The sequence below is a fragment of the Halichoerus grypus genome, chromosome 5 (genome assembly GCF_964656455.1).
Source record: "Halichoerus grypus chromosome 5, mHalGry1.hap1.1, whole genome shotgun sequence".
Taxonomy (NCBI): Eukaryota; Metazoa; Chordata; class Mammalia; order Carnivora; family Phocidae; genus Halichoerus; species Halichoerus grypus.
Window position 1 is genome coordinate 38,041,601 of NC_135716.1, and position 26,730 is coordinate 38,068,330.

The window sequence follows — 26,730 nt, forward strand, 5'->3', positions numbered from 1 at the left end:
GGTTGATTTAGCAACTGGGGGAGGGGAGAGGGACAAGATAAACACTATTACCAGGCTCTAAAACAAACTGTCCTCTCAAAAAATTTAAAACAAACTTCCCAGCATCCCACTGAATCATAAGCACCTAGAACAGCATTTTGAACATAGCTATAAGGGCACACAAATATTTGTTGTAGATGAACGACTTCTAAATGAATCAATGCCAAAGAAATCTCGAACATGACCACCAAAACCCTGCAGGACCTAGTTCTCACTTACTTCTCCCGAACTAACCTCACCTTCATGTTATCCTCGATCTCACGCTCTTCGTCTTTATCACACCGTTCTTCCCTCTTACCTGACTTCCTCTGCCTCCCGACTCCCCCATTGTCTTACCCCTTAGGGCTGAGCCCAGACATCACTTCCATTTTGTCTCAACAAAAAGAAAAAGACAACCAGCTGGAAGAGCATACCTGAAGGAGGCAACGGCTCGTCATGGCTCGGTAGCAGGCTCTGTGGCTCTTCACCGTCGGCCTCTCCCCGAGACAGTAGCCCCACTTCTTGACCATGTGAAACCGCTTGGCGTGCCAGATGTGAGTTTCTAACCATATGTTCTTCTTTTGTCTACGGTTAAATTCTAGCACCCGTTTTTTGTGACATCTTCGAGCTTTATGGCATTTATTCTTTGAATGTTCTTTTTTCTGATGTACTGCTTTCTCAGCCTGTGGTTTCAAGGAGAGAGGCAGATCCTAGTTTGTAACTATCTCAAAACAAAGTTACATGTGAGGCATTCAAACAACTAACTTTAGATTAAGTGGATTCCATTAATATGCTTCATTTTTTTTAAAAGATTTTATTTATTTATTTGAGAGAGAGACAGAGAGAGCAAAGCAGGGGGAGGGGCAGAGGAAGAGGGGGAAACAGACTCCCGGCCAAGCAGGGAATCCGACACGGTGCCTGATCCCAGGACCTGGAGATCATGACCTGAGCCGAAGGCAGACGCTTAACCGACTGAGCCACCCAGGCACCCCGGTATGCTTATTTTTTTTAACTTGATTATGTTTCCAAAGAAAGAGCAGAAGGGGAGGCAACAGAGTGAAGATTTCAGAGATGGGCAAACTTAGAGAGGAAGCACAGTCCTATCACTTATTAACTGGGCAAGCTTTGTGGACTATGAGGATTAGAATATTTATAAAAGGCTCCACACAGTAACACAAGCTTACTGTCGCTATTCATATTAGAGAGCAAGAAAATAAATCAGATGTTAGCTTTTTTGTTACTGGTTTTATTGTTTTTTTCTAACCTCTGAGATTAGAACTAAACGCAAAACATAGGATGAAAAATATAAAGCGAGGAAAACCTACACATTTCATGTTGGTTAGGTCCTGAGAGACAAATGCCAAACTGATCACTGGGAAACAAACCTTACGTTACATCTAGAAAGCACAACATTCCTGTTCGGTTTTCACTCTTAATCTCCTTCATAGCTGAGCAAAACTTTTGTGGGGGAAAAAAACAAAAACAAAAACTCCTCCCCCTCAGCCCGTGGGCCGCTAAGGACACACTCTATGCTGATGAATGCTAAGCCCGCCCAGTACGCAGCAGTACACTGCAGGCACCTCCTGGAGAACTTCTGGGTCAATTAGCAAAGACACGGGGAGCTTAGACAATCTGACAACGCCCACGCCAAGGATTCTGGTGAAGCCAAAAACAGCTAGACTTGAACAAAAATTAAATCCAAGTTTCAAGTCTTCAACGTTGAAAAAGTCAAAAGGCAAACACCAGGCATTGATGCCGCTTTTTTTTCTTAACCTTCCAACTTCGAGCTGGCCACACCCCCAAAATGCAGAATTAGAATCGCTTATGTGGTAAGGTCAGGACTGTATTTTAAATCTGGCAGGGGTTATGCTGAGCGAAATAAGTCAATCAGAGAAAGACATGTATGATATGACCTCACTGATATGAGGAATTCTTAATCTCAGGAAATGAACTGAGGGCTGCTGGAGTGGGGGGTGGGGTGGGAGGGATGGGGCGGCTGGGTGATAGACACTGGGGAGGGTATGTGCTATGGTGAGTGCTGTGAATTGTGCAAGACTGTTGAATCACAGATCTGTACCTCTGAAACAAATAATGCAATATATGTTAAGGAAAAAAAAAAAGAAGAAGATAGCAGGAGGGGAAGAATGAAGGGGGGGAAATCAGAGGGGGAGACGAACCATGAGAGACTATGGGCTCTGAAAAACAAACTGAGGGTTCTAGAGGGGAGGGGAGTGGGAGGATGGGTTAGCCTGGTGATGGGTATTAAAGAGGGCACGTTCTGCATGGAGCACTGGGTATTATGCACAAACAATGAATCATGGAACACTACATCAAAAACTAATGATGTAATGTATGGTGATTAACATAACAATAAAAAATCTAAAAAAAAAAAAAGAGAGTAAATCTGGCAGGGGACCAGGGGCGCCTGGGTGGCTCAGTTGTTAAGCATCTGCCTTCGGCTCAGGTCATGATCCCAGAGTCCTGGGATTGAGTCCCGCATCGGGTTTCCTGCTCCGCGGGAAGCCTGCTTCTCCCTCTCCCCCTGCTTGTGTTCCCTCTCTCGCTGTGTCTCTGTCAAATAAATAAATAAAATCTTTAAAAATAAATAAGTAAATAAATAAATCTGGCAGGGGACCGTCAACTATTGAATGCCATTAAAAGAAAGGGCTTCCAACCTGAAACTAATTAAAAAAAAAAAGTAGATAAAAAAAAGAAAGGGCTTCCAAACACTATGTGTAATATCCAACTGCCTGCTAATTAGACAGCAAGGGGGGTTGGGGGGGATCATGATTAAACCAAAAAAATATGCAAAATGAGCATGTTGCTTTTGGTTTTCATCTTAATTCTATTAGGTTAACACGTCTCAATTTCTTTTACAAACTACTAACTTAAACATTTATAATAAGTGAAACTCATACCTCTTTTTGGGCAATCTCCTGCAACCGCCTGGGAAGGCGTTTGACATTGTGGCTCATGGCTCTCCGTCTCATGTGCCGGGGCAGGGTCTGGAAAACCAGCGAATTAGAAGACTTCTGGGTCACTGCTTTCAACATAGCACTGATTTCAGCAGCTCGGGCTTGAGCAAAAGTAGAAGCTGCCGACAAAACAGCACCATCATTAAAGACAAGTCTTGAATCCATACTTCTGGTAGATCTCAGAAGGAAGAGAGATTTGAAGTACATGAGCTTACAACTCACCCACCACCTGAACCCCCAATTAGATTAATACCAAGGGTGGTTATTTCTGTATTATCAGATTATGAAACTATTCTGTTTCAACTTCTTTTCTCCAAGGATTCAGTGTTACTTTTCTAATCAGATAAAAAGTTTAAAAGCAAGTATACAAAGAATTTCTTAAAGCGGAGGCCGACGTGCAATATAATCTCAACCATTTTTAAGTGCAACAATCACACAAGAAAACAAAGAAAAAGCAAGATTTTAACAATGGTTGCAACTTCAAGGGTTTTTTAAAACATTTTCTGCTTCTTCCAAATATGTAGCCATAACTATTACTAGTTTTCCTTATAGAAAAACAGAATTTTTTTGGAAGTAAACAGAAGGCATAGAGATTAGAAAGCACACCTAAAGAATATAGGGTTATGGGATAGCAGGGGTGACTGGAGACAAGGTCTGAAGGGGCCTGGAGACAGGTATTTAAAGGTCTTAGTTACCCTCGGAGTGCGTTAAATTTGGTTTCATCTTTGGAGAATACGTGCTGAGGACTATAGATGGCATTTTATATTTAAAAAAGGGGTGGGGGAAGGGCAAAGAAGATTTTAGGACAAAAAGGAACAGTTCACAGATATGGACTTATAAGAAGATGAAGAAGAGGAAAAAAGAAACGGAAGAGGGGAGAGCAATCAGGTTCAAGGAAGCTACAGCCAAAGTCCAGGCTGGAGGCGAGAAGGGCCCAACGTGGAAGGAGGAGAGGAGAGGAGAGAGACGTGGAGGCAGGGCCAAGACAGAGAGCACTGGAAATCTGGCTGCGTTAGAAACAGAGAGCTCATCATATAATCAAACTTCACTTCTTCACAAACACCTACCAGTTATATACTTGGGAATCTCCTGAGACGTGCCCTCGGGACCTGCTTTCCATCCTCCCTTCTTTTTAAACATTATTTTGGAGGAAGACTGTTCCTTCACATCAGGATCGACCGGGGAATGGTGGGTCATTTTGGTTTGCCGCTGTCGTGAAGTTCCAGAAAAAGGCTCTAGTTTATTTTCAAAAAGAAAACAAAATGAAGTATGTCAGCCTTACCAGGATCTGGATTACAGTGGAGAACACCACTTGCTGGGTGGCAACACTAATCATGTTTTTAATCCTACAACCACCCTGTAAGGTGGCTATTACTATCTTCCCTAAGGGAATCTCGGATGGGGAGGTGAATTACCTTGCCCAAGGTGTTGTTGCCAGCAGGCAGCACAATGGCTAATCTTGCCAGCCTGACAAATCAACCTTGCATATAACTGATACAAGGGACCTTTTCTCCAAATAGTACAGATTTTAAATCTAAGCTCCCTTAAATGCTACAATTTACATGATTTTGTATATTCAGTCTTTTATCCTAAATCTCTGGCACACTCAAGTTGGGAGCCTGTGCTAAAGTAAAGAAAGAAATAAAAGCAAAGTCCCTAGGAGCGCCTGGGTGGCTCAGTCGTTAAGCGTCTGCCTTCGGCTCAGGTCATGATCCCAGGGTCCTGGGATTAGCCCCGCATCGGGCTCCCTGTTCAGGTGGGAAGCCTGCTTCTCCCTCTCCCACTCCCCCACATGTGTTCCCTCTCTCTCTCTCTCTCTCTCTCTCGCTGTGTCTCTCTCTGTCAAATAAATAAAATCTCAAAAAAAAAAAAAAAAAAGCAAAGTCTATACCAATGTCTTGGCGTTGAAACCACTTACTTTAAGACAACATCAAATATGTCTGCAAATGGAGGGAGAGATCAGTAGAGAATTTTATGGTGTTCCAGCTTATTTCCATCATAGTGTTAATTATTAAGCCCCTGTAAACCATGAAACATGTTATAAAGGTTGTCACTGGGAGGTTTAAGTGAGGTAGTATGTGCGAAGGCTTATTACATGGCGTAGTAGGCATCAACGGCTGGACCCGAATCTAAATCTTATGAAGATGAGTCTAAAGCTGACTTAATCAGACTCAATGCACACTCTTCTTTAAAGTGTCCCCCAAAAGTCCTTAGTCACCTGATTGCTGTCTTCTCAAACTGGCATTTTCTATTGCTACCCAATGAACAACTATTACCTTCATATCACCCTGTAAGGTTCTATAATCAGCACACAAGTTAAATGCGGATACAATAAACACACTGTCCTGCTTTTAGGAAATAAAATAGTGTAATTTTTTTTTAAGATTTTATTTATTTATTTATTTATTTATTTATTTATCAGAGAGAGAGAGAGAGAGAGAGAGAGCACAAGCAGGGGGAGCGGCAGGCAGAGGGAGAAGCAGGCTCCCCACTGAGCAGGGAGCCCGATGCGGGGCTCGATCCCAGGACCCTGGGATAATGACCTGAGCCGAAGGCAGACGCTTAACCAACCAACTGAACCACCCAGGGATCCCTAAAATAGTGTAATTTAATAGTAATTGTGTTTAGGTAGAGATATAATACACCCGCTCTAAGATACATACAGCCAATTCTTATTCCCAGTAGTTATGCACTATAAAGTCACAAAGAACACTGAATTAGCAAATACTGAAACACTGTTCCTGGAGGAAATATATATATATATATATATATACACACACACACACATGTATCACATCAATTGCAATCTCACATCATAAAAACAACTCATCCTGGTACATTCTGTTTCCTTTATTTACAAAGGAAAAAAGAGATTCAGAAGTGCTAAGTGATCTGCCTGAGGCTGCCCACAACCAGAACTCAATCCCCAGTCAGAGAGGGAGCTCCCTGTGTTCTGCTGTGCAGTCTCGCTACAGTCTCCCCACTCTGGTCATATCTGTAAGAAAGCAGAAGCAAGAAGGCAGCTGGGAACCTCAGCTAAGAACGTCCACATGGGGTGACTCAAAATTTTCCCTCTCTTTGCAAGTCCACGAATGACCACCAAAGTACCATGAATATTAATTTGGGGGTTACAAATCAACTTAGCGACTAGATGAATTTGCAAATACAAAATGTGTGAATAATGAGGATCAACTGTATCTGTTTTTAGTGCAGGCCATTTACTATTTAAATAATAACTATCAAAAAGAGCTGACAAGGGGCGCCTCGGTGGCTCAGTCAGTTAAGCGTCTGCCTTCAGCTCAGGTCATGATCTCGGGGTCCTGGGATTGAGCCCCAAGCTGGGCTCCCTGCTCAGTGGGAAGTCTGCTTCTCCCTCTCCCTCTGCCCCTCCCCCTGCTCATGCATGTGCTCACGCTCATGTGCACGCACTCTCTAATAAAGTGAAAATCTTTAAAAAAAAAAAAAAAAGAGCTGACAAAAGCATTTTGATCCAAACAGAATGGCGAGAGTACTGTGTGTCTCTTACCTTGTTTTTGAGCTTGGAAAGGTCTCCCACCTCCATTATGGTACTTTGTGCTCCTATCGGCCACAAAGCCAGAAGATAAAGTCACATTAGTGGGCTGGTTTCTCATTTTCTTAGCATGTTTTCTTTCTTTTGCATTAGACATTTCTGGAAAGAAAGTAATAAATTTAGTACAAGCAAAGGGAACTTCCATGCAAAATAAAAATACATTTAGTAAATAAATATTCATGTAACTCAAAATTTGATTCTTCATTTATTATAGGTGTGCTGATGATATCAAAATGTTATCACGATACTAATCTACAGCAGAGATTTATCACCAGGGGCATCTCTAGGGGAGCCATGAATGGTATTAACACCAAAAACCCAATTCAATAGGAGAAAAATAATTCTATTGATGGAAGAGACCATTATTAGTATATTTCAGATTGCATCACCAGAAATTTCAATCATATCCCAATGCTGACACTGCATAAAGTCTACTGAAAGAATGAAAAATGAGGTACAAGAACCCTCTGCCACAGCGAAAATTCTTAGGTGAAACAAGAGCCACCTGAATCAATGAAATACAATACACACTATTCTGATATGATACCCTCTCTACAAAAACTGAACATAAATTACTGATGCTCTCATTTCTGCCACAGAGACAAGGCCAGCTGTACCTTTAATTTATAACAGCCAAAAGATTTCACTTTAAAATAAGGATAAAGGACAAAACCCTGGGGGAGCCTGATGGCTTTACTCAGTAGTTCGCAACTCTCAAACTCAACAACCCCCTTTTTCTTTTTCTTTTTTTAGATTTATTTATTTATTTGAGAGAGAGAAAGAGCAGTGGGGAACAGGCAGAGAGAGAGGGAGACAGAGTCTTGGGCAGACTCCCTGCTGAGTGTGGAGTCTGACACGGAGCTCAATCTCACGACCGAGATCATAACCTGAGCCGAAATCAAGAGTCAGACACTTAACTGACTGAGCCACCAGGTGCCCTCCCCCCCTTTTTCTGAATGGTTTGAAACACCTGTTTTCTATTTTGAAATGAAATTCATTAATAATGTAACATACTAGACACATAACTTTTACCAATATATACCCTATAATATGCGCCCTAACTATAACATAAAGGAGAACTAAATAATAAAATAATGTGTACTTTCTGTATGTAAATATTTCACCACTCCTGGGTGACGTTATGTAACAGGGAGATATTCTGAACTCAGGGGTATAATCACCACAACACAAGCACCAGTACCAGCAGTGGCACAATCTGCCAAGCTGGAGAAGAGGCCTGCGAGCCCCGTGCCATAGGCATTAACTCTGTTCTTACTGACTGGGGGGCCATCTGAAGAATCCTGTGCAAAGGAAGGAAGCTCAGAGTAGCAGAGCCAAGCCGTTCTCAAAGCATTTCAGTATTTTTACACTAGTCTTTACAGGCACCTATACAGAGAATTACCACGAACGCAACAGCTCCAGAGGTAGAGTAGTACAATGGGTTGTACCTGTGCCTCAAAGAGAAGGCAGCAACGCCACTGGTGACGTAGTTTTCCAAACTAGCGGGCACCCCTTGGTAAAGCAGCAACAGGAGGAGAGGGGGAGGGAGTACAGTCTTGTTTTGATTTACTGCATTCCTGGAAAATTCAGTGTATATTAAAACCATGTAACTGATATTTTGTGCTCTTATGTAAAACAGGTATTAGGCTACTGTGGGACTTTCCTGCACACCCCAGCATGTCTGACATCCCTGGGCCCCGCCCGATAAATGCCAGCAGTGTTACCCCGCTCATTATGCCAACCAAAAACACCTGCACAAACTAACAGACTGCCACATCAAGAATCGCACCACTCCTACTGAATGCCATTGAATTAACTATCACCCATTCACTTACCTCTTTCCCAATGCAGGGCTTCATTCAAAATTAAGAGTAACCAGTGTTGTGTAGTATTTAAGAACCCCTCCTTTGGAGTTAGAAACACCTGGATCAAATACCTTCCTTAACACTTTTTAGTTACATAATCGTAGGAAAGTTACTTTCCCTCTTTGAGCCTCAGTCCCCTCCTCTATAAATGGGAATCATCACAAGGTTGCTGTGAGAATAAAGTAATGTACATAACATACTGAGCATGGCGCTTTGCAAAAACTAAGGGCTTGATTTAACGGTAGCTATTATTCTCAAACAGAGTGAGAAGAGAGAGGAGAAGATAAAACTGAGCAGGCCAGAGGAGGCAGATTGAAATAACAGAGATTATGTCATTTCACCTTCTCATTCCATTCTGCTTTCACCTAAATAAAAGACAACTACATGTACACCAAAAACCACTTTTTAAATTTAAAAAATATATGGGGGGTGGTGGGTGTGGGGTGGGATTGGGCGTGGGGGGGCAGCAGCTCTTTCTGCCCATGGGTCCTGTCCCCTTGTTTAATAAAACCACCATTTTGCACTAAAAAAAAAAAAAATATATATATATATATGAAGTAAATGAAGTTCTGCACAACTAATCAGCTAGTGAATGACATGGTTCAGATCAGTCTGCATTAAGAACCATTCAGAATGGTTTTACAGAACAATTTAGTTCACCTACTATTATCTGCTTGAATCAGAACTTACCCAGCAAGACAGAGCACTACCTGGGAACTCTGGTCTACTCAGCACTAGAATAGGCCAGGAGCAGGCTCAGACTCGGGGATTCGGGTAAGCTTTGATACCAGACTAAAAAATTAGCAGACTGAACTAGCGTGGTCCTCAAACAGTTCTAGCAGCAGAAGAGAATGAATATAGACTATACTCTTATGAGGTCTGAAGATTTTGCTTAAAAATAGCTTCCAGAAGAAATCTTAACTCTTACCTGAACAATCGGGTGAGTTTCACTATATTATTCAGTTTTTGTGTTTCCACATTTACTCATTTAGCTTTAACAAGCACTAAATATGTGCCAGGCTTTATAAAACTGTTTTCCCCAAAATCTTCAAATAAATTGGACATATGTTTTCTCACACAGCTTACTATCACCTGGTTGACCATTTTCACTCCTTCATAATGGACTCCAGTTTGACAACCTGGGAATTAACCAGATGATCTCTGATTTCTTCCAGATCTAAAAAGTTGGTGATTTAGACTTGATACAAAATCTGCCTTAAGAATACCGGTACCTTGCGGCACCTAGGTGGCTTAGTTGGTTAAGTGTCCGACTCAGTTTCAGCTCAGGTCATGATCTCAGAATCGTGGGATGAAGCCCCTCACCTGGCTCCATGCTCAGTGCGGAGTCTGCTTGTCCCTCTCCCTCTGCTCCACCCCCCACTTACACACACGCTCGCTCTCTCCCTCTCTCTCAAATAAATAAATAAATAAATAAATAAAATCTTATTAAAAAAGAATACAGGTATCTTGTTTCACAAGAAATATTTTACACAAGTTAAATTATTTGTAATGCCCCAAGAGAGCTCCTTAAAGAATCACATGGTGAATTACTTTGTAATGAAAAGCATCTCCTAATTGTCCAGTTTAATCAAATTTAACAACCTTTTGGTATCTATTCTTGCTCATTAATTTTAGGCTGTGTGTATACAAAAGCAGCACAAGGTTGTGGCCTCTTTCCTTAAAGAATCTGGTTGTCTTAAACAGCTAACATTTATGGAGAACTTTATGTGTCAAGCACTAGTCTACATGCCTTACTCATTCAATTCTCAAAGACTCTATGAGGAAGGTACTAGTACTACCCCCATTTTATAAACGAAGAAACTGAAGCACAGAGAGGTAACATAACCTGACCAAGGCCAATAAGACTGTAAGTGTGCTGGGAGTCAAACCAGGCAGTCTGGCTCTACTCACTATTTTTAAGACACAAAACAATTAGAGAACAAGACAACACACATTAAAAGACTGAATTTTGCAGTATAGCACAATAGGAAGCTGAGTAAGAAAAGAAAATGTGGATCCACAGGGAAAGTCAATGAGAAAATAGGATTTCAGTTGTGTGGAATTTGGATAGGGAAGAAAGAGTATTCAGGAATCTTCTGTGTGATTTCAGGAGTGAGGACTCTGGATGACTTGAGTGGGATGAGTAGGCCAGGGAAACCACACTGGAAGTTCTATTTTATTACATGCTTAAAGCCCCAAACCAATGAAAAAGCTCTAAAGGCTCTTGAGCAGGAAGTCGGAAAACCAAACCTTTGCAGTATGTAGGACAAATGAGAAGGAATAATGAGGATTTTCTTACATTACGTTTTAGAAGCAGGGCACGGCAGGAATCTCACCTGTCTTTTTCACGGCTGTCCCTCCAGCACCTAGCAATGTGCCTTGCACAAATTGGGCTCAACATATATTTGTTGAATGTAAACCTGCTAGCATAAATGGAGTGAATTGTGCTTATAATGCATTTATTTACAGAATGAGAAATATTTGGCCAAGTACCACTCCTTCTGACACGGCATGACTATCTGCCAAGAGACCAGCCATCTTCTATCTTCCTTTTTGAAATCAGATCCCAGGCACTAGGGCTCGGTTCAGATCTAAGGGGAATGCGTAGAGACCTTGTGAAGCCGGAGGAGCACTCATGAATGGGAACATGGGAGGGGCGGAAGGTGGACGACGCCCAGATCTCAGCGTGGTCCCCTGAATGACCCAACTCATTCCTTCAGAGTGCCTGGCAGGACCGGGGCGCAAGCCCACTCCGAGGACGGCGTCCGCCCGGCGGGACAACACGGGGAAATGACAAACGCAGGGGGCTCGAGCTCAGGGGCCGAAGGAGGCGCGGGGCGGCAAGCGGGGCCCAGGCGCAGGCTGCCAGGGAGGCGGAGGTCAGCGGGGTCTGAGCGACGGGGTCTGAGGAGAGCCGGGCCGGTGGGCCGGCGCGGGGCCGTCACATACTCCCCCCTAACTCGCGGACCCTGGGGGAAACCAGCCCCTCACGACCTACCTGCCAGAGGCTCTGAGGGAGGAATCCAGGGCTCCCCGAGTCAGAATGACAAGGCTCTGCTACAGCCCTCTCCGTGGAGACGTGTGCGGCGAGCAATCTGCAGGGCGCATGCGCCAGCGCAGTGGCGGCCTCCACGTGGCCGGGAACCTGGCTGAGACTACAACTCCCAGAATGCCGAGCGAACTCGCTCCGGGAGAAGAGTTACTCCCGGGACTGGTTGGTCTGGTGAGACGCTAGCAGAGGCAGTGTACGGGATTCTTCTCTTGGAGGGGCAGCAAGATAAAAGGGTTACCCATGGCGTCTCTGATCAGAAAGGTGATCAGCACTGCGAAAGCCCCAGGGGCCATTGGTCCCTACAGGTAACGAGGCGTGGGGGAGCGCGGACGGACGCTGGGCATGTGGGGTGGGGGGTCCGGCGCTGGAGCCCCTCCGGGTCAGAGCTGGGGCGGGCCTCGGGCTTCATCCAGTCCAACCTACTCAAACTCGCTGAACTCGGGAAACAACCCGGGAAACAACCCGGGAAAGGGTCAAAGCACCCGGAGACCCATAGAGCGGGAGCCTGTGCTCCCAGGGACTGCCCCGGACCCGGAGGGCCAGAGCGCTTCGCCTGCCATAAGGGGTCAGGTTTTGTATTCTTTTTGGTAACCATTTTATCAAGATATAATTAACACACCCATAAAATTCACCCCTTTAAAGTGTACAATTCAGTGATTTTTTTATTGTACTCACAAAATAGGGCAGCCATCACCACTATATAATCTCAGAATATTTTAATCACCTCCAAAAGAAATCCCATACCCATTAGCAGTCATTCCCCATTCTTTTCCCCTAACCCCTGGCAACCACTAATCTATTTTCAGTTTCTGTGGATTTGCCTGTTCTGGACTTCTCCTGTAAATGGAATCCTACAATATGTGGTCCTTTGTGACTGACTTCTTCCATTTTAGCATAATGTTTGGTCTAACCCTCTCTTAATTCAAAGGAGTAAATTCCATGAACAGATGTGGGTGTCCATCTGGAGAGAGCTGAATTCTTTTCACAGAAATGCTTAGCAAATAGATGCTCATCTACCTAAGGCACTGAGTTTTACAGTCCGTATAGAAATGCATTGGGATGTTTATGAATTCATTGCCCATGCTCATTTCCCACTAATAAAGTCAAATACAAATCAACAAAAATCATTTCCTAAGATGGCCTCAACATGCTCTAGCTAAATATATGTATACTGGCCAGAAAGTCTACCCTGTGTACATGCATTTCCACTTGTCAGAAGTGCTGCAAATATAAAAAGGTTAATTTCTTTTTTAAAAATCCTTTTTTTTTTTCTCCTTAAAACGTCTCAGCTTTAAAACTATTAGATCTTACCCTATGCATTCTTGGAGACTTTTTTCCCATAATATAATTTTTGTTATTTTAAATTCTTCACTAAAGTATACCATGTAAACCTTTTCTCATTCTCCCTTTTTAAAATAGAGTATCTGTTTACTATTAAAATAACCACAAATGGAAAACTACAACTGAAACACTTCAACTATGATAGACATATGTTGAGTACCTACTATATGCCAAGCACTGCAGAGGCTGCAAAAAACGTGTAAGAATTAATGCAGTGTGAAAGACATTCAGGCATGTGGGGGAAAGAAAAAGAAACATTTTCATTTCGTGCATGCTATGACAACTAATCGATTTTCTCTAAGTCCCATCCTCATTTTACAAAAGGAAGACTCAAGCTGAAAGTGAACTTGTCCAAGGTCAGACCGTCCCTAAGTGGCAGAGCTTGATTTGAACAAGCCCTAGTTTTTTCCTCTGTACCACATTGCCATGAAAAATAACACAGATGCAGAACAATAATTACTATAGCAGGGTTAGAAACAAAATGCAGTGGGAGTAAAGGGTCAGCGGGGTGAGGGATGGCAAAAGAGGAGAAGAAAGAAATTGATGTAACTTGGGGCAGAGGAAGAAAAAGCTCTAGGAGGGCTCCTGCAAGGGGTAGTCCTTGAGCTGGGTTTTGAAGGTTGTGTTTGCCCTCTGTATAGTACTGTTATAAAGTGATTTTTAAATGACTTTGTTAAGGAATTAAGCAGGAAGTCAGAGGGAATGACTTGAGGCATAATTGTGGAAGAATACGTGGCATAAAGATTTTTTGGAGGAAGTTTTAGTAATCCAACTACGACTCTTTTTTTTTTTTTCATTTGCCAAATCTGTGTACCACCTGTATCATAATTTACTTAACACTTTTATTTAAGCAGGCTCACTTGAACAAATTTAAAAAGGAAATTTTACAGCAATACTCTCAATAGAAGACAACCCAGTGGAAGGTAACAGTAAAAAAATAAGCTCAATTAAATAAAAAGTATAATTAAATCCTAGGAAGCTGCTACAGTTGGCTCAGAACCCAAGGCCAGCTCTCTTTGTTAAAAGTGATAGATTTCTTTGTTTTCTAAAATTGATATCTTTTCTCCTTCATGTAATCAGAGGATTGATGTCATAACTGCTAACATTTATTGATGCTCACTTAGAACAAGGCACTGTTTTAGGTGCCTTAGTGCTTTATGTACACAGTTATTATGACAGTACTTATTTTTCAGATGAAGAAATTGATATACACGTGGTTAAATAATTCGCCCAAGGTCAACCATCAAGATGGGATGTGACAGAATTTGAACCTAGGCAGAGCTCTAGAGCTCAATCTTCATCATTTAGTTTGCTGTCTCCTGCCATGGAAGAACTCAAAGAGAATTGAAAAAGGAGTCCTTTCCTTACTGTGATTCAGTTTGCTTGTGACCTATACTTTGGGAAACACTGGTTTTCAGAGTTGGACTTTGAATCTGAATTGCTGTTTTGCCTCTTGCTAAAAATGAGCTTTTAGCAAAGTCTAGATTGTGATCGTTCCCAACTATCTAAACTGGAGAGTATAAACTTTATTTTGTAGCACTGAGGAGTCTTCAAATGTTTTTGAAGAGGAAGTGACATGATCAGATTTCTTTTAAGAGTACTCTGATAATTATTTGGGGAAGACATTAAGAATAGTTAAGGGGGTATTACAGTAAAAGTAAAAATCAGTAATCTTTTTCCTCCTCTGCCCTGATCCCTCCTCTTCAGTCACTCAGTGGTTTTACTTCAGAGCAGAAGCAACCCTTACCAGAAACAAACACAAAGTGATTATAGACCCTAGAGCATACACCTTCCTCAAGTGTGTACTTTGTTCAAGATAGCAAGTATGACACTAATATTCCTGGGTGACTCGGAATCAACTACCTTTATAAAGCTGCAAGAAAAAAAGGAAATCAAATGTATATACCAATATAATAAAAGACAGAACATCAACCAGCTTCACTGTGTGGAGACTTTCTAGGACACATTGTCCTCTTGTGCTTCTTTGTATCCAGAGATCATACAAAGCCACTAAAAATGGTGCTAATTTTCAATATTTTATCTTGAAGAAAACCACACTCCAACTAACTAGTCATATCCTGATAAAGTTAATAGGATATGTTTGAAGAACCATTTGGAAACCAATTTTTGTGCATGGAGTTTGTAGTGAGCACAGTTTTTGAAAATTCTGGGTCTCCTCCAGGATGAATTCAAATGTGTTGAACTTTCAGTCCCTGGCATTTTGATGGATGGGGTGTTGTCACCAATTAGCTAATCAGCTTAGCACATTTCAGGAATACCTCAGGACAGAACCTTGAGAGATTTCAACATCACGATATTGCATTGCTTTTCATTTTGCTAGCACACTACCCAAATAGTCATGAAATTTGGAAGTGATAGTCCATGTGGCATAGATTACAATATGAGAATTATTACTAAGATGCTTTTGAAAGTGTTATTACCCTTTGACCTGGAAATAGAACAGTATACTTTTAAATTTTCTGGAGTCTAATGACTTGTCAGTGGGTAGTAGGATGCCATGATCAGGAAGGGTCAACTATTTAATTATCTTTGTGAACAATCTCTTTACTAATCTATTAAGAGATAACTCACATAGTTCAGATAGTCTTAGACGTCTGTTAATTTTCGGAGAATAAATGAATTCCTTTTTACTATCACAAATTTTTTGACCAATGGTAATGCATATGGGCTTAAACTGTTTCATGTATGGAGAGAGCTAAAGTTACTTTGCAAAGGGCCCAGAGTAGCCTAGTTCTACACAGGACAGTTAATAAGAAACCTTGTTAGCTGATGATGCTTTTCAACCTGAGGAAAGCTTACACATTAACAAACTCAATAGTTATCTGTTTCTGGGCCAGGGTGAAAGCCAGATAGTTGAGAAGAATTTCTAGACTTTCTAAATCCTATTACCAAGTTTAAATCTACCCTGTTCCACTCTCCAAAACCCACACAATAAGCCAGTAAGTCCTGCTAAAAAGATTCTTTACTGACAGCCAGTCATTTAAGCTAGTAAGCCTTTAGAGAGCAAAACATCAACAAGAAGTTACTGTGTGCCCACTACGTGCAAGAAGTCACCTCAGCCCTGTGCAGCTGGAGACACTAAGACACAGCTCCTGTGTTCAGGGAGTTTACAGTCTGGCACACCCCAGAGATAGTATAAGAACAGACCGAGCTATGATGTGAGGCAAGATCCTGTACATGGTATAGAAAAAGCTCCTCTGAGGTTCAGATGAAAAAAAGGCTTAGTTACTTGCCCAGGGAAAATTGTGTGATGGTTTTTGGTGTAGTTTTGTTTACAATAACAAAATACTGGAATTAAAGGTAACTAGTTAAAGTATGTCCATGCAGTGAAATACTACACAACTGTTAAAAGAATAAGGATGCATCCTGCATACAGTTATGGGAAGATCAGGATATATTGTTGAGTGAACAAAGCAAAATGTAGAGGAGTGTTTAATATACTACATGTTGTATAAAAAAAAGATGATTAGTATACTACATGTTGTATAAAACAGGCAGAAGATAATATATTCATTTTTATTCATATATGCATGAAAAAACTTTGGAAGAATATGTAAAGAAAAGCATTGGTTATCTGTAGGGACTGGAAATGGAGCAGGAGGAAAATAAGGAAAGAAAGGAAGAGATTTTTCACTGAGATTCTTTGGATAGTGTCTAGATTTTTTAACCATGTGAATGTTCTCTTATTCAAAAAATTGTTAAGAAAAAATTATAGGGGCACCTGGCTGGCTCGGTCACTAGGGCATGTGTCTCTTGATCTTAGGGTCATGAGTTCAAGCACAGAGCTTACCTAAAAAAAAAAAAATATATATATATATATATATATATATTTTTAAATTATAAAGTTTAAATTATAAAGAAAAAACATGGTCAGGAAAATCAGGGGAAACATCATGAAATAAAAGGAAAGCTTAGAGCATATTGGAAAACACTATAGGGAACTAGAAGATTAGAAATGAGAATGTAGTATTAGAAATGTAAAATTAGAAATGAGAAGATGCTGTTTCTAAATAAGCATGGAAATGGTAAAACAAATTTTACTTCTGAATTTAAACTGCTACTAAGGTTTCTTTATCAACATTTTAAAAATGGTGGCACTTACTGCCACTGAATTGTGTACCTAAAAACGGTTAAAATGGTAAATATATTTTACCACAATTAAAAAGAGAGACAGAGGGGTTTTCGTTATCCAAAAAGTAAAAAAAAAAAAAATTGAATTGATTTGTTTGGCTTTTTTTCAGGTCTTGATGTGGCTTATTCTGTTTCTTGTGATTTTATCCTAATTCTGAAATTTAGTATCCTCATTACAAGTCATTTCCAAAAGCAAGCACTTTGCAGAAATGAGGTGTAACCTCCCAGATGAAATCTTGTCTGAGAATAATTACTCCTTTTCTTAGAGTGCTCTTGGCATTTCATTTCTGTTATTTTACAGCTCTGTTGAGGTGTAAGTTACATTAAAATTCACCCACTTTTAAGTGTAGACTACCATGAATTTTTGTAAATGTCTAGAGCCATGTACCTGCCACCACAGTCAAGTTTTAGCACATTTCCATCACCCCCCCCAAAAATTCCCTGATACCGTACATTTGTGGTCAGTGACCACTGACCCAGGAAGCCACTAATCTACTTTCTGCTGCTATTCTGTCTTTTCTAGAATTTCATATAAGTGGAATCAAATAATATGTAGTCTTTAGTTGGATCTATCAGTGGATTTTTTTTTTATTTTTTGTTTTTCTTTTTTGTTGTCATGAATAATGCTGTTCTGAACATTCTTGTAAGGTCTTTGGACATATATTTTCATTTCTTTTAGGTTGTTCCTAGGAAAGAAATCGCTGGGTTGCATGTTAAGTGTATGTTTAAGTTTTTAAGAAACTTGCCAAACTCTTTTCCAAAGTGTGTACTGTTTTGGCATTCCCACCAACAATGTATAGGGTTCTGGTTGCTTCCCATCTTCACCAGTACTTACTATTATCAGTGACATCTTATTGTGTGTAGTGGTATCTATTAGGTTTTGCTTTACATTTTTCTAATGAGTGGTGTTGAGCATCTTTCATGTACTCCCTAGTTCTCCATATGTCTTCTTTTATGAAATACCTGTTCAGTCACTTGCCCATTTTTTATTGGGTTGTTTATCTTCCTGTTTTTGAGTTAAAAGAGTTCTTCATATATTCTGGATGCAAGTTCTTTGTTAGATATATGTTCTGCAAATATTTTCTCCCAACCTGTGACCTATATTTTCATTTTCTTAAAGATCTCTTTCGAAAAGCAAGTTTTTAAATTTGAATGAAGTCCAATTATTAAGTCTTTTATTTTACATTTTGTGCTTTTTGTGTCTTAGCAAAGAGATCTTTTAGCATTGAAGTTTGTATTTCGTGTCTTTTATATACACTGAATTTCTGTTTGTTGCAGTCAAGCCGTGTTAGTCGACAGGACCGTTTACATTTCAGGACAGCTAGGCATGGACCCTACAAGTGGTCAGCTTGTGCCAGGAGGGGTGGCAGAAGAAGCCAAGCAAGTAAGTCATTTTTCACATTTGAAGTTCCCTTCTTGACTGTTTTTTAATACTGGGGGGTATTAAGAATCTACTTGGCTGATTTTCTTATAGAGATTATCAGATAAATGCTTTTAGAGTTACTTACTGATTAGTTTAAGACGGTTTTATGTCAGTAGAAAGTTCAAAATTTGAGGAATCATTTAACAAGCAAAAAAAAAAAGTCTACCTTCCAAGGTGACTTCAAACCTGAATTATTGGATATTCACTCAGTATATACATATTACCAAATCGTCATGTTATATACCTAAAACTGATAAAATATGAGATGTCCATTATCCCAATAAAATTACTTAACTCTCAATTAAATTATTGAAATCAGATAGCATCTTGTCATTTCTACATGGATTGGAAAAATTTCTTTTTTTTTTTTTTGAAGATTTTATTTATTTGTCAGAGAAAGAGAGAGCACAAGCCGGGGGAAGCGACAGGCAGAGGGAGAAGCGGGCTCGGGGCTTGATCCCAGGATCCTGGGATCATGACCTGAGCCGAAGGCAGACACTTAAGCAACTGAGCCACCCAGGCATCCCTGGATTGGGAAATTTCTTATCAGGGCCACTGACCCGAAAAAAAAACACCACAAAAGTAAAAGTCAACATTTGTTAGTAAGAACTATTGAAGATTACGTGTAGTAGGTTTTTTCTTTTTAAATAAGAATGGGGAGTACAATTCTAATCCAATAAATAGAATTAAATTATAATTTTATGCGTTCGCCAAGTCATTTGTATTATCCAAAGACAGGAACAACCTGAATGTCCGTCCATAAGGAACTAGTGAAATAAATCATGCTAGAGCCGTACAATTGAATTAATGCAGAAAAATCCCCCAAGGTTAATTGTTAATGTGATAAAACCAAGATGCAGAACAGCTTGCACAGTATGCTACCATCTGTGTGTGTGTGTGTGTGTGTGTGTGTGTGTGTGTGTGTGTGTCTGTGTCTGTGCACGTGTGCGGGTGTGCATATTCATGCTGGTATAAGCATCAGCTGTCTCCACAGGATATAGAAGGAACCAGAAACAGTGGTCCCCTCTGAAGGAAACGGGGGAAGGGCAGTCCAGGTGGGAGACATCTTTGCACTGGATTTGCTTCTTTATAGCTTTTGAATTTTTTGCCATATCTATATGTTACCTATTTAGAAGGTGAATTGTTTTTTAAACATAAAAATATCAAATATTATAATGTGACCAGTAAAGTGGAGAGGAATAATGAATTGAAAAAATAATACGTTACGGAATGAGTAAAAACCGATGTTTTTCCAAAGGCCAGAGTGTCAAGCATATACCTAGTTTACTAATACTATTTTTTGAGAAAAAGATAAAAGTACTCTTTAAAATCAGTTATTGCTTTGGGTGCCTGGGTGGCTCAGTCGTTAAGCGTCTGCCTTCAGCTCAGGTCATGATCCCAGGGTCCTGGGATCGAGCCCCACATTGGGCTCCCCGCTCAGTGGGGAGCCTGCTTCTCCCTCTGCTGCTCCCCCTGCTTGTGTTCCCTCTCTCACTGTGTCTCTCTGTCAAATAAATAAATAAAATCTTTAAAAAATAAATAAATAAATAAAATAAAATCAGTTATTGCTTTAAAATAAAACATATTTTAATGCTCACGGGCTCATACTTATCCTCCAAGTGATAGAGGGTTAGGAACTCCAGGAGCTTTCTCTGTTTCAGCTGAGTGGACGTCGGCTGAGAACTTCACACACTCTAGCACTGAAGAAGAGACGTCAGTCCAGTCTCTTACTCACAAAAGGAGACAAGGTCTCACTATATTTCAAGAAGATTCATTTCCATTAAACGAAAGCCAAGAAGCAATTCAGTTGTATAGAGGTGGCCTAGAAAGAGTAGAATTGCCTAGAAAAGGAGAATTTTTCTGCAACATAAGCTATTCAATGGGGTATTAGCAAAAATTGCTTAATTGAATTAAAACTTTACTAAAACATCAGTGCCTTAGGCCTTTCTTGCCTTGCTTCATAGGCTCTTACAAACTTGGGTGAAATTCTGAAAGCTGCAAGCTGTGACTTCACTAATGGTGAGCAACTTGATATGCCTTCACATCTCTGTTTGATGTTTCTGTGGTCTTTTTGAAGAACATTGAGCATCCAGAAATACATCATGCCATATCGTCATTGCTTTTGAAAGTTGTTTTAATTTCAGTCCCATTTTAATCAAGACAGTCACAGAACCGCATGTTTTTCTAAGTAATATTTTGGGTGAGACCAAACAGCTAAACCTAATAACAATGTATATGTCTTCTAGTGGTAAAAACAACTGTTTTGCTGGCTGACATGAATGACTTCAACACTGTCAATGAAGTCTACAAGCAGTGTAAGTAATTTGGCTTTATTACTGTATTCCATTTTAACAAGAAATGAATCTGTTAACCTTATTGAGTGTCCATTATGAATTAAGAGTGATAGGAGCTGCTAAAGAAATGGCCATAGATCCTGTCCTAAAAGAATAGTCTGATTGAGAACATACAGTGACCCCCATGAAAAAGATCCAAGACATTTCTATGGTATTCCCTAGGATAATATACTACAACCCTATGAATTCATTTTCCTAAAGCTTAATATTGTTACACACTTCTCAGGTTTTTTAAGCCCTCCTAATAATTTTTTTAACACAAAGATTGTATTTTTTACTGCTGTGATACGGCCTCAACACCATCTCTGTTCAGGCTCTCAGAATCATTAGCTGGTTGGGGCGCCTGGGTGGCTCAGTCGTTAAGCGTCTGCCTTCGGCTCAGGTCATGATCCCAGGGTCCTGGGATCGAGCCCCGCATCGGGCTCCCTGCTCAGCGGGATGCCTGCTTCTCCCTCTCCCACTCCCCCTGCTTGTGTTCCCTCTCTCGCTGTGTCTCTCTCTGTCAAATAAATAAATAAAATCTTAAAAAAAAAAAAAAAAAAAGAATCATTAGCTGGTTAATGAACATTTTTATGCTTTGGTTTCCTCATATGCAAAATGGGGATAAAGCTTTATAGGGTTGTTGGAATGCTTAAATGAGTTCATACCACAATAAATATTGCTCCAAACATAAAACCCCATTCATATCAAACAAGATCGAAGTCTCAAAAGCATGTATTTTCAATTTTTTCCTGAAAGCTAAGACATTTTAAAAAGTATTGAATATCATAGGAATCCTATGGCAAAATATTTTATCAAACAAATATGAATGTGAGCTTTTCTTAGTGTTGCTTATATCTAAGAATGGACAGATCTGTGAAGCACTTACCAGAGTCTTGATTGTGCAGTCATAATACGGTGTCTGAAAACTAAAATGAAATTCTTTTAGATTTCAAGGGTAGTTTTCCTGCAAGAGCTGCTTACCAGGTTGCTGCTTTGCCCAAAGTAAGTACACTTTAAAGTGACTAATGTACACGATTGTAAATTTCTACGTTGTTTTCTGAGTATAACAAACTAAGCACTTTGGCAGGAAATTTTTTAAAGGAAAAAAAAGAAATAATCTCTGCTTTCCAGGATCTTAAAGACTAAAAGGAAATACCCAATATTATATGCTAGGGGGTGGGGCAGGAGGGATTAAGAAACTTCAGAAATTTTTTTAATTTGTCTTAAAAATTAAGAAAATTAGAAGTCAAGGCCACACATGAACATGAACACAACAGAATCAGAGGGACTTAAATTGTAAGAGAAAGTAAAATACTAGCTGTATTGTTTTCACATACTTAGAGACTATACCCTGAGCCAGGGTAGTGAGCCCTGCAATAAAAAATTGCACTTGCCTAATGAAACATCCAGACTTCCATTAGAAAAATAATCTCAAAACCAGTGGCCCACATATTTTCTCACCATTGATATTGTGGTATTCAAATGCGATGAGAAGCTCCTAGCAGCACAGTATTCCTGCCTACAAAAAAGCAGCCTACTGACTTCCCTGTAAAGAAAATTTATCTTCTATGAGTGGTATGTTTATTGTTTTAATCGGTTGTTACTCGGAATGGTCAGTATTCCCAAACTTAACTAAGGTATTGAGTGTAGTGGAAGGAGCTCTGAACTTGGAATCGCAAAACATGGGTTTGAACCTCTGCCATTTAGCACAGTGTCCTGGGACAGGTGAAAACCACCTCTCCAAGCTTCCACATATATCGTTCTCCGGATTGAGGAGAGCACGCTGTCCCCTAGAGCTGCCGAGAGAATCCTGTGAGCTAATGCACTCAAATGTGTCTGACACGGGAGCCTGCCAGTGAATGCTTCCCCATCCTTCCCTTCTTTGAAAAATGTAATGTTAACAATGCTGTATTGCTATCAGTTGTATGTTTTTAGTAGGTATTCTAGAGCTCTCTTCATTCATCAAAAATTACCTAACCGTTGCTTGATTATTTTCCTTGCAGGGAGGCCGTGTGGAGATTGAGGCAGTCGCTGTCCAAGGACCTCTCACAACAGCATCGCTATAAGTGGGTCCAGCGTTATTTAGTCTGGAATTTTAACAATGTCTTCAAATTAACATCTTAATTTTTACAGTTGACGTTGGAAAGTTTATGAATGACTTAAACATTTGAGGTCATTATGGAAATACCATATAATGAGGGGAATGAAGCATGAATTGGGGATCAGATGACAACTCCAGTTACTGGTGTAATAAATCACACGCACACTCATGTTCCTGGATGTGGGGAAAGAGACGCTCATTGCATACTTATGCAAATAAATGAAAGTAAAGGGAAATAAATCATAGGAGAGAGGAGTTGTTACTCTTCCTGATAAATAATTAAGAGCACTTGTAATTCAGTTAAATGCTCTTAATTTAATGATGTGAAATACTTAGTTCTCTTGTCAGCTATATAATTCTGCTTTTACTTGAGTAAAATTAAAGTACTGAAATTTGAATGGTAGAGGTAAAGGAGGAGGAAGTGGACCACAATCTTAATAGATAATATTTTTCTAATGGAAATAAAATAGACGTGCAGATTTTCCTTGGTGTGATTCTGTTCACTTATTTTTTAACAGTTTAATTTGTACATTAAAGCACATTACCTGATGGTGGCGGGGGGTTGGGGGGGGAGACCATGAAGTTAAAACCCCAACTATTTTTTTCTCAAAACTTAATTTTGACTTTGTATATTTCTACACTGTTGTAATCAGGCTATGTATAATCATTTTGTGTTTGATCCTTTAAAATCTTTTAATTTAGACAACTACTACATGAATACCTCCTTGCTGTAGGATAAATTCCAACACAGAAGTATATAGATTAAAGAGTAGACGTAGCCTTCACTCACTCTCCATTCCATTTACCTCCCCAAAGAGAAGCACTGCTGAGAGTTTTGAGCATAACCAGCAGTTTTCTGTTCTTTACATACTTGATCATCCAGCTTGGTTTTGGCTTGTTTACATAAATGGAACTGTATATATTACTCTACAGATTGCTGTCTTCTGTCTTGAAGATCTTCCATATATATACATAGAGGCCTGCCTCATTTTTAAAACGGTCGCAGGGTATCCTTCTGAGAGAATATGCGTCAGGTGACTTAACCACTCCTCCAAAAAAGTCGGTGTTTTCAAGAGTATCATATTACAGCAGTGCAGCCATAACATTCTTACACATACACCTACCATTCTTGGGGATACAAGAGCTTGTCAGAGAGAGCATCGAACATTACAAGCATCCCACTTATATAAAGATAATTTGGTGACCCACTTCTGAGTTGTTTCATAAATGTTTCAGCTTATTGTAGAAATGTCATGTTAATTTGGAAAGCTCAGTCAACTAAAAGATGCTTTAGAGGCAGCTAAGACAACAGTTTTTAGAACACAGGCTTTGGAGTAATCCCAGTGGGGTTCGAGGCCCACATCTACCACTTATTAGCTCTATTAATAGATAATATTAATATTCAGCTAGTTATTTAAACTCTTAAGCCTCAGTTTCCTGAGAGATAATAATTGCACCTCCTCAAAGGGATGTCATAAGGATGAAGTAAAATAATGTATATGAAAATTACTTTGCAGACATTAGCATAGAGTAAAGGCTCAAAAAGAGCTACCTCTATTCAGCAGCACTGGGTAATTATTGATTGTATGGAATGATGTGCTAAGTAGAAAGGTTTCTGCTGTTTGGGTAACTAAATTTATTAACAAAGAGTAAGTATGACAACTCTGTAAGTAGGCAGAGTTGGGGAGTATAGGAGTGTGAGTTGATAAAACAAGATTAGGCACTGGAAATTCTTTTAGACATTTTTACATGAAGCAATATAGTATAGTGCTTAAGGGCTGGACTCTAGAGCCAGACTGCCTGAGTTCAAATCTTGTTCCACCGTTTCTAAGCTCTGTAACTTCAGGCAAGTTATTTAAGCTCTCTGTTCTGTTTCTTCTGTAAAATGTCGTTTCACCTATAAAATGGGGATATTGGTAGTACCTACCTTATAAAGTTTTAAATGTTAAATTAATATGCATGAAGAACTTAGAATAATGCCTGGCACGGAGCTGTGATGATGAGGATAATCACTGAAGCCTTTCCATTATTTGGCAATAAGAAGAAATGAGCTGTCAGGCCATAAAAAAGACATGAACCTTGAATGCATGTTGCTGAGTGAAAGAAGCCAGTCTGAAGAGGCTACACACAGCATGATCCCAACTCTGACGTTCTGGAAAAGACACAACTACAGAGACAGTCAAAAGATGAGTGGTTGTCACGAGTTTGGGGAATGGTGGAGGAGGTAGGGGAGGGATGAAGAGGTGAAGCACGGGAGGTTTCTAGGACAGTGAAACTCTTCTGTAGGATACTGGCCTGGCGGATGCATGGCATTGTGCATTTGTCAACAAACCATAGAATGTACAACACAAAGAGTAAACCCCACCATAAACTAGAGATTTCAGTTAATAATATCAGTGTTGGTTCATCAGTTAATAACAAATGTACCACATTAGTGAAAATGTTAATACTCAGGGAGACTGTGTGCCGTGGGGAGAGGGAGTATGAATGGGTACTCACTGTACATAAAAATGCCCTAGAAAAAAAACTTTGTAATGTTTCAAGGACTGTAGCAATGCAGTCTGTGGTAGGGTGTTAAATTGAAAGGTTGCCTTTTCAGTTAAAATGGTTGCTCATAGTTAACTGGCATCTCCTAAAAATATGAAGACAGATAAATCAGCAAGGGACAAACTCCACCCCCCACCCCAAAATGTGCTGGAGAAAATGTTGACAGGTGATGAAATTTGTCTAGGACGACACCTGAATTTAAGTCTTAATTAATTAAGCAAAAAACAGTTTATTGCTATTTTACATGAATCAAAAACGCTATAATTTTTATGCATGGTTTAGATAATAAATACCAAGTCCAGCTGAAGAAAGGACCACCACCAACACTTTCTGAGCCCTATATAAACCATTCTCAGTCCTATTGTTGTTGCTTCCCCCAAAGAGAGCTGCAGTCCTAAATTTTATGTTAATCATTCTTCTTTTGTTTTTTAGTTTGGCCACATAGAAGTTAGGCATACAAATGATCCTTTCCTTTGCCTGATTTTGAATTTTATATTAATAATGTACTGAATGTATTTGACTTGCTTTTTTCACTCAATATTATGGTTCAAAAATTTTTAAACATCTTTTAATACTGAGTAGATACACAGGAATATTGACCACGCATGCTTCCACCACACAGTTCAAGAAAAAGAACATTCCTATTGCAGTAGAAGACCTGATGTGATGCTCCAATCCTGTCCACTTCCCATGCGTCTCAGGAAACCAATACCCTGAATTTTGCATTTATCATTTCTTCTTGTATATGTTTGAGTCATTAAGCAAAATGTTTTCCTTTCCAAGTTTCTGAAGTAAAACGAAAGTGAAATCATTTGCATTGTGTTTTGTTTTTAAAGGAATGTCTTTAACATTTCACTGTTGAGTGTGATTGCTATAGGATTGTTAATATACTCCTTTTACTAGAGCAAGGTTTCCTTCTAGGCCTACTTTGCTAAAAGTCCTTTCTTCCCTTCTTCCTTCCCTCTCTTCTTCCTTCCCTCCCTCCTTCCTTCCATGAATATTTAATAAGCCAGATATTGTCATGAGTGCTGTCAATTTTGAAATAAGGAGCCCAAAATTCTTGTCCTCAGGGAGCTTAACTTCTAGTGAACAGATAATAAGAAAAATGGTAAATTATATATTAGGCAAATTCGTAGTGATGGAATGAGTAGAGGTTACCAAGGGTTGGGTGGAGGGTAGTGGGGAGCTCTTGCTTCATGGTTCCCGCTGCGAGTGATGAAGAGTTTTGGAAATATGGTGATAGTTACACAACATTGTGAATGTATTTAATTCACTGGATTATATGCCTAAGAATAGTTAAAAGGGTAAATTTTGTTATTCATGTTTTACCACAATTTTTAAAAAGTTAA

The 26,730-nt window shown here is 39.8% G+C and overlaps 2 protein-coding genes across 6 annotated transcripts in view; one reads left to right on the forward strand and one right to left on the reverse strand.

Moving 5' to 3' along the window:
• Positions 1-11,556, reverse strand: part of POP1 (POP1 ribonuclease P/MRP subunit) — a 36,139-nt gene extending 24,583 nt beyond the window's left edge. For 3 of the 5 annotated variants that reach the window (XM_036086499.2, XM_078072189.1, XM_036086498.2), the window contains exons 1-5: positions 11,428-11,556; positions 6,520-6,663; positions 4,061-4,228; positions 2,937-3,112; positions 453-701 (exon numbers count right to left, since the gene is read on the reverse strand). In XM_036086499.2, coding sequence (XP_035942392.1) covers positions 453-701; positions 2,937-3,112; positions 4,061-4,228; positions 6,520-6,661 — 735 coding nt within the window. In that variant the 5' untranslated portion in view covers positions 6,662-6,663; positions 11,428-11,556. Of the gene's footprint in view, positions 1-452; positions 702-2,936; positions 3,113-4,060; positions 4,229-4,911; positions 5,013-6,519; positions 6,664-11,427 lie in introns of those variants that run through there. The other 2 variants (XM_036086502.2, XM_036086500.2) reach the window with 2 other exon arrangements.
• Positions 11,557-11,592: 36 nt separating this feature from the next.
• RIDA (reactive intermediate imine deaminase A) lies at positions 11,593-26,192 on the forward strand. The gene is made up of 6 exons (XM_036086508.2): positions 11,593-11,786; positions 18,253-18,358; positions 20,362-20,416; positions 20,644-20,712; positions 21,680-21,735; positions 22,737-26,192. The coding sequence occupies exons 1-6, from the start codon at positions 11,722-11,724 to the stop codon at positions 22,797-22,799; spliced, it is 414 nt and encodes a 137-aa protein (XP_035942401.1). The 5' UTR covers positions 11,593-11,721; the 3' UTR covers positions 22,800-26,192.
• The last annotated feature ends 538 nt before the right edge of the window (positions 26,193-26,730 follow it).